Source organism: Hemicordylus capensis, chromosome 6 (assembly GCF_027244095.1).
Source record: "Hemicordylus capensis ecotype Gifberg chromosome 6, rHemCap1.1.pri, whole genome shotgun sequence".
Lineage (NCBI taxonomy): Eukaryota > Metazoa > Chordata > Lepidosauria > Squamata > Cordylidae > Hemicordylus > Hemicordylus capensis.
Genome location: NC_069662.1, coordinates 32,496,920 through 32,504,575, shown reverse-complemented (window position 1 = coordinate 32,504,575; position 7,656 = coordinate 32,496,920). Strand labels below are relative to the sequence as shown.

General features: G+C 43.3%; 1 protein-coding gene across 1 annotated transcript; it reads left to right on the top strand.

Moving 5' to 3' along the window:
* Positions 1 to 2,400: 2,400 nt before the first annotated feature.
* Positions 2,401 to 3,333, top strand: LOC128332161 (olfactory receptor 5V1-like). The gene has a single exon (XM_053266580.1). The coding sequence runs from the start codon at positions 2,401 to 2,403 to the stop codon at positions 3,331 to 3,333; it is 933 nt and encodes a 310-aa protein (XP_053122555.1).
* The last annotated feature ends 4,323 nt before the right edge of the window (positions 3,334 to 7,656 follow it).

The following is a 7,656-nucleotide window of genomic DNA, read 5'->3' as shown; positions in this document are numbered from 1 at the left end:
TATGAGATTTTCAGTGAAAAACAAGAATCCACTCTCATATGCTACCAGAAAATCTACACTCAGAACACCACAGAATCAACAGAACCCAGCACCCCAGGGGTTAGCAATCCTTTCCCTGGCCAATGTGGGATCAGTAAAGAGTGGCAAGAAGCAAAAGAGCCAATGGGGATCAAGGAGGGAATTGTCAGCAGGTCAGCCCATGATTTAGGTCACCGATCAGAAGGCTGGACGGGTGGGAAATTCAAAGAGATGTCAAACACAAAATGGAGACTGACTCAGAGATCACCACAAAATGGAGGTCCGAAACAACAAAACATTTTGTAGCCGAAGCAGGGACGTTTTGTTTTGTATACAAAACTTGTGGATCTGGAAAATGGGTGTTTTGTTTTGTCTACAAAACACCCGAAACAGGCTGTTTTGGGTACAAAACATTTTGTATCCAAAACGTTTCGCACATCCCTACTACAAAACACCCTAGAGAGAAACAGTGTTGTATGTTGTTTAGTTTCTTCTAGGAGCTTCATGTCTCCCCTAATCGATATATTTCTGCAGCCTGTGTTCTTTGGAAAATGTGCATGTGATTCTGGATTTCTTTGGTTGTGTGTCAGTGCTTGTGTTTGAAAAACAGTGCCATTTGCTTTCTCTGTGGACCATTCAGATGGTCTGACAGTCTGACACCACAAAATAAGGATTTCTGTGTATCTAATAAGAGTACCCATTTTGGGCTGTGTGTAGACAAGCAGTTTTGACAACCTGCCCCTGCCCTTCTCCCCACCCAATATTAGTGAAAGGTGCCTCTGTGCACTGAGAAGTGGGAAGAACATGCACACTCATGGCATAGCCCCATCATTACTGCATGGTTTCACACTGGTGGACAAAGTATAATCTGAACCAGCCCAGTGTGTAACCGTATCTGCTAGTATTTATGTGTACTGATTGTATCTTAATGTTAGTATGGATTGATAGTGTGATTTTTGGAATGCCTGGATTCCCATTTATATGATTGCAGCAAGATTGTACCTTTTTCTAGTGAGTACAGTCACAGGAACATAGAAACATAGGAAGTTGCCTTATAATGAGTCAGATCATTGGTCCATCTAATTCAGTATTGTCTACACAGACTGGCAGTGGCTTCTCCAAGGTTGTAGGCAGGAATCTCTCTCAGCTCTATCTTGGAGAAGCCAGGGTGGAAATGCGGCATCTTCTGCTCTTCCCAGAGTGACCCCATCCCGAAGGGAATATCTTACAGTGCTTACACATGTCTCCCATTCAAATGCAAACCAGAGTGGACTCTGCTTAGCAAAGGAGACAATTCATGCTTGCTACCACAATACCAGCTCTCCTCCCATTGCTATTTGGAAGATAAAGAAGCAACAACAGACTTAGATCAATAGAACAGCTGCAATGACCACTGCATAAATGGAAGGATAAAAGTTTAAAATGGAAGAAAAATATTTTATGCTTATGTTGCATAACAGAAGTTTAATATTCTATTGTGTAATTTGTGTGTAGAAAACCTTTGAGCTTATTTCAGTCATGTTTGTCTGTATTGGTCTACTGTATATTGTTCCAATGTAGATCAATCAATCAATCAATCAATCAGTCCTTTATTACAGTTAAGTACAGTTCCAGAGTAGAAAAGGATATTAGTAGAACTGAAGCTTCTTTAGCTTCAGTTCTACAAAGCTTTTAAGTTTCAGACTTTTTTCACTCCTTTGCCCTGCCTAGGGACAAGTTCCCATATTCAGGATTTGTTTCCATCAATTGCATATACATTTCAAATATGTATTTATTCTGCATTTTATTATTAGCCTGAAACAGGCTCTGACTTAGCAAATCAATGAACGTGTGCATAATTTCTCAAAAGTCAACAGCTTCTCAACATCTTCTCGACATCCTTCATGACATATCCTGGTTTCAGCTATGTTGCCTATGTAGAGAAGGACCATAGAGAAGTAAAGAGCATTTGCTTCACATGCAGAAGGTCCCAAGTTCAGCCCCTGGCATCTCCTGGTATGGATGAGAAAGACTCCTGCTGAAAACATGGAGCAGAGCTGTACAACATTCATCTTCCAGCAGTTGTTGGACTACACCATCTACAGCTACAGTGACCAATAGTCAAGGATGATGGGAGTTGCCATCCAACAACAGTTGGAGGGCTGAAGTGGTGCAGCCCTGTCCTGGAGGGAGCTGCTGCCAGCCAGGGTGGACAATAATGAGCTAGATGGATCTGTGGTAGATGCTATTGAGCTAGATGGCCCTCAGTTGAAGGCAGATTCTTGTGTCCCTTGAGTGAATGCAATTACAACCTTACCGATCAATAAATGAGCCAAGTTTCTATTTGTGGGAACTTAATTCTTATGCATTCATCTTCATTTTTCAGACAGGAGCACTGAAACAATGGTAAATGGAACAGCTCTGACCGAGTTCATCATCTTGGGTTTCTCCAGTCTCCAGGAGCTGCAGCTCCTGCTCTTCTCTATCTTTCTCATCACATACATCTGCACCTTGGTGGGGAACATCTCCATCATTACCATTGCTTGTCTGGACCCTCAGCTTCACACCCCTATGTACTTCTTTCTTGGAAACCTCTCATTTCTGGATATCTGTTATACCACTACCAATGTCCCTCAGATGCTGGTGCATCTCCTGGCAGAGAGGAAGAGCATCACATATGCTGGTTGTGTAATTCAGCTCTATTTCTTTCTCTCCTTTGTGGGCACGGAGTGTATACTGCTGGCTGCAATGGCCTATGACCGCTTTGTGGCTATCTGCCACCCTTTGCATTATACAACCATCATGAGGAAAGCACTTTGTCTCCAGTTAGCTGGAGGCTGCTGGGCAAGTGGTTTCCTCAACTCCGTAGTTCACACCTATTTCACCTTCCGACTGCCTTTCTGTGGAGCAAATCAGCTCAATTATTTCTTTTGTGATATCCCTCCCCTCTTGAAGCTTTCCTGTGGAGACACCTCCCTCAATGAGATCATTTTACTTGCTGTTGGGGTCTTTATAGGATGGACCCCATTCATCTGCATAGTTCTCTCTTATGTTTACATCATTTCTACTATCCTGAAGATACGTTCTACTCAAGGGAGACTCAAAGCATTCTCCACTTGTGCGTCACACCTGACCATTGTTCTCCTGTATTATGGTAGCTCCATCTTCACCTATGTCCGGCCCATCTCCACCTACTCATTAGACAAAGACAGACTCATTTCTGTCCTTTACAGCATTGTCACACCCATGTTAAACCCTTTGATCTACAGCTTGAGAAACAAGGATATTAAGGGTTCTTTGAAAAAAATATTTATGGGGAAGCTATATTCAAAATGATGGTGTTGGTATGTTTTGTTTTATTCTCTTTAATTTGTTTACAATGTATAGCAAATGCTATCTGTGTGGGCAACAATTCAGTTAGAATACAATTATGCAATATTCATGTGAAATTGAATTAAAATTAGAATTCTACTAACTGTGACTATTTCTGATTTTGATGTTCTCTCTGAGTGAGTGGCTGAATGCTTATTTGTCCTTTCTCTGTGTGTGTGTTTGTGTTTGTTATAGGGGTGTGCACAGAACCGCCAACTGTGGTCCGGCACTGGGGTGGGGGGGTACCTTTAAGAGTGGCGGGAGGGTTTACTTATCCCTCCCACCGCTTTCCCACTCTGGCACCCGTAATTCTAAGAGTAATTGGGGCGGCAGGACACCTCCCTGCCGCCCCTTTCCCGACGTTGCTCTTCAAAACTCCCAGGCGTCCTTTACGTGCGCGCTCATCTCTGTGACGTGCGTGCGCACGCGCAAAGGACACCTGGGAGTTTTGAAGAGCAATGTCAGGAAAGGGGCGGCAGGGAGGTGTCCTGCCGCCCCAATTACTCTTAGAATTACGGGCTAGAGCGGGAAAGTGGTGGGAGGGGTAAGTAAACCCTCCTGCCACTCTTAAAGGTACCCCCCCACCCGAACCGGACCGCCCAGGTCCGGACCGGTCCAGAGGCTTTTTAAATGGCCTCCAGACCGGTCCGGGCCCATCCCTAGTGTGTTAGAGAAGCACACCCAGGGGCCTTGTTAGGACATATTGCCAAACCAAAGGTAAACATGCCCGTGGTTTGAGTTTGTGATCGTCAGGAAGCGAAAAGCCATAATTTCATCAACCAACTTCAGCTCCATTTTGGCTCCCAAACCTGAATTTGAAACCTTGGTTTATAGTGAGTTTTGCTACTGAAACATGAGGTTAGAAGGCAGCATTGTGTCATCCAAATTTTGTCACCGCTATAACCTGGGTTTTGTGTACAAGTTCCTCCCACCACCATAGAGAGGTCAGCTCAGAGCAGCCCAGAAATGCATCAGTTCTAGGACGGGCGTGTTTCTCACTGGCTGCCTCTCAGACTGATGCTTCTGCTGTCTCCTTGCTCCTCCTGCCACTGCTTGGCAACAGGGATGCTGCTTCCCTGCAATTCCTGCATTTTAAGGGACAGAAAAGCATTGCAGAAAGTACACTTTAAATGAAAGAAGGAGAATAGACACATGTGCAAGGAGCCATTTCATTGACCTTACACCTGCTCTAGCCCCATTCTTGGGGCTCTCAGATGTTATCAATGGAGTTTAGTTTCTTTGGTGTAAATGTACACAAAAGTATGGGAGGTGGGGAACCAGACTGAGGGACATACCTAAGAATCCTGGGAGAAGACACCAGGCTAGATGTCTGGTGCTCCAGGAACTGACCTTAATGGCTTCCTAGAAGGCAGGTAAAGGATTCTGGGGTTTAGTTCACTGTAATCAAGGGTGCCACTAGGTTAGCAAACCCAGGAAAAGCTGTGAGAAAGACCCAACACACTCTCATCTTTCTTTATGCCAACTTGCTGGCTAGGGAGTTAGTCTTCTCATTAGACCACCAGTCCACCACAGAAAACAGAAACACCAGAGTGTTTCAGCTCTCCAATTGACTGCACTGTCATGAGATACATCTTTCAACTATAGCCCCCCTCTATTGGTGGGCTACCCACACCCCTTGTTAACAATAGAACTCATACTCCTTGAGGTCATTCACACAATCGAAAACTGTGTTCTACCCAGGTTTGGGAGCTGTGTGTACTCCCAATTTTTGATTGTGTGGAAGCAAGGTAAGAGGAAAACCTGGGTAGAAGTGATTGTGTGGAAGTAAGGTAGGAGAAAAAGCTACCCAGGTTTTCCTCTAACTTAGCTTCCACACAATCACTTCTACCCAGGTTTTCCTCTAACCTTGCTTCCGCACAATAAAAAATTGGGAGTACACACAGCTCCCAAACCTGGGTAGAACACAATTTTTGATTGTGTGAATGACCTCCTTATCTTCTCTCTTCCACCCAACCCTTCTAGACTTCAAAGTAGTCTGGGCGGCTTCAGGTTTCCAAGTGTTTTCAGGTTGGGTGGGCAGACACGGAGAGATGGGGGATGAATCCCACATTCCAGGCTAATTGGGATCATTTGCCCCCCGCCTGCTACAGCAAATGCAAACTAGCCACTGTAGGGCACTCTGAAATGGGACGCCTGTGGATTAGAACAGTCCCTGGATAGCCAGGTGACTATGAGCAGCAACAAAACTGGTTAGTCCACTTGCACTTAAAATGTTCATGCATCCACCATCTTGACTTGGGGTGGATGACATCACCACAAACTGAGTTTGAAGTGTCCCTATGTGTATCTACAACTGTACCAAATTTGGTCCAAGTTGATTCCCACTTGCACCTCAAACATTCACATGTCTGCCATCTTGAATCAGGGTGGATGATATCATTACAAACTATGCCCTAGGGGTCTCCCTGTGTGTCCCTACACCAGTAGTAAATCTGGTTTCAATCAGTTAGGTGTTTCACAAGATAGACCAATTGTGCCTCAAACATTTATGCAATTGCCATTTTGAACTGAAGTGGATGACATCATTAAAAACTACACCACTGAGGTGTCGCTATGTGTCACGCACTACAGCTTTAGCAAATTTGGTTCACATTGGTAAGGCAGTCCACAAGATAGGCCTCTTGTGCCTCAAACATTCACGCATCTGCCATATTGGATCAGGGTGGATGGCATCATTAAAAACTACACCATTGAGGTGTCCCTATGCGTCACTCACTACAACTATACCACATTTGTTTCAAACTGGTTAGGTGGTCAACAAGACAGCCCTCTTGTGCCTCAAAGGTTCATGTGTCCGCCATCCTGGATAAGGATGGATGACATCATTACAAAATATGCCCTTGAGGTGTCCCTATACCTGTTCTAAATGTGGCTCAAATCGGTTAGGCAGATGATAACTTAGCCCAATTGTGCCTCAAATGTGTACACATCTGCCATCTTGAATTGAGGTGGATGACATCATCACAAATGAGGCCACTGAGGTATCCCCATGTGCCCTTACAACTATAACTGGTTTGGTTCGTATTGATCCATTGTGAAGTTGATAGGGACACACACACACACACACACACATGGAATGCCCAGTGATCTCATAGGCTAAACATATGCTAAAAACAACACTGTTTGTTCCAGAGAGGTAAATGGATATATTAAAGTTCACTTTTCTGAAATAGAACATGACCACAATTTAGCAAGAGGTAGCATGTTGCAACTACTTCCTAAACCCGCACCCTATCACATTATTGGAAAAGACCTGGGAGGCTGAAATTGAACCATCTCCTAGAACTTTGAAGGCTCAAATTATGAGCTGGGAGTTTTAAAGGGTCTAAATGGAAACATGACCGTTTCAATTTCAGTTTAACATTACCTTTAGCATATGACCATGGGGCTTCTGGATCCTCCTTTAACTAATGCTTAATTAATCACAGGAGATATTTATAGCCAGGAGATATCATTTCATGTACCTACATGAAATTATGGAGAGAATGCAGAGGGATAGTCCAGCAGAATATAAATGTCTCTTTATTGTAAGTTCTCGCAGGCATTAAGGGAACAGAAGCAGAAACTCCTATCATTCATGTACCGAAGGCTGAAGAAGCAGCGTACAAATATATTCACAAAAGCAAAGAAGAAAGTTAGAAACAGGAGGACCATCACAACCAGAGAGCACAAGCTACACAAGAACAGTCACCACCATATGTTCTGCACTTGATATTTGTCAGTCAGCAGAATAAGATATTGATGAACTTCTGTACCGGTAAGAAGCATTTATCAGGGGACAATTGTGTATGTATGTATGTATATATATATATATATATATATATATATATATATATTTGTAATCTAAAGATGAGACCTCTGATATCATCTATTTGGTGCAGTAGAGGGATCAGGTTGTGTGCAAGACTAAATCTATATGTAATATTTAAGAAATATGTGAAAATGTAGGCAAATGTTATCATCTCTGTGTCTGTTGTATTACAGAGGGATCACTGTAATTACTTACCAGTAGTGAAACCTGATCCCAGACTTAATTCAGTTAACCACGTTACTGGACTTCTTGAGGACTGAATTGATTAATATATACCCAATGACATAATCAGTGGCCATGATGTTGCAAAGTGTAACATGTGTGCAGTTGTAAACTGCCCATTCTGGTACAAACTCCTAAAAAGGCCTGTAGAGTTGAACGAAAGCCATTGTGTGAATACATTATGTTGCACAATTGCACTTCTGCTGCACTGATTACCTTATTTCGAACACTGA

Bases quoted from the DNA above. Each gene is read 5' to 3' on its own strand.
- LOC128332161 (XM_053266580.1), top strand. From the start codon at position 2,401: ATGGTAAATGGAACAGCTCTGACCGAGTTCATCATCTTGGGTTTCTCC.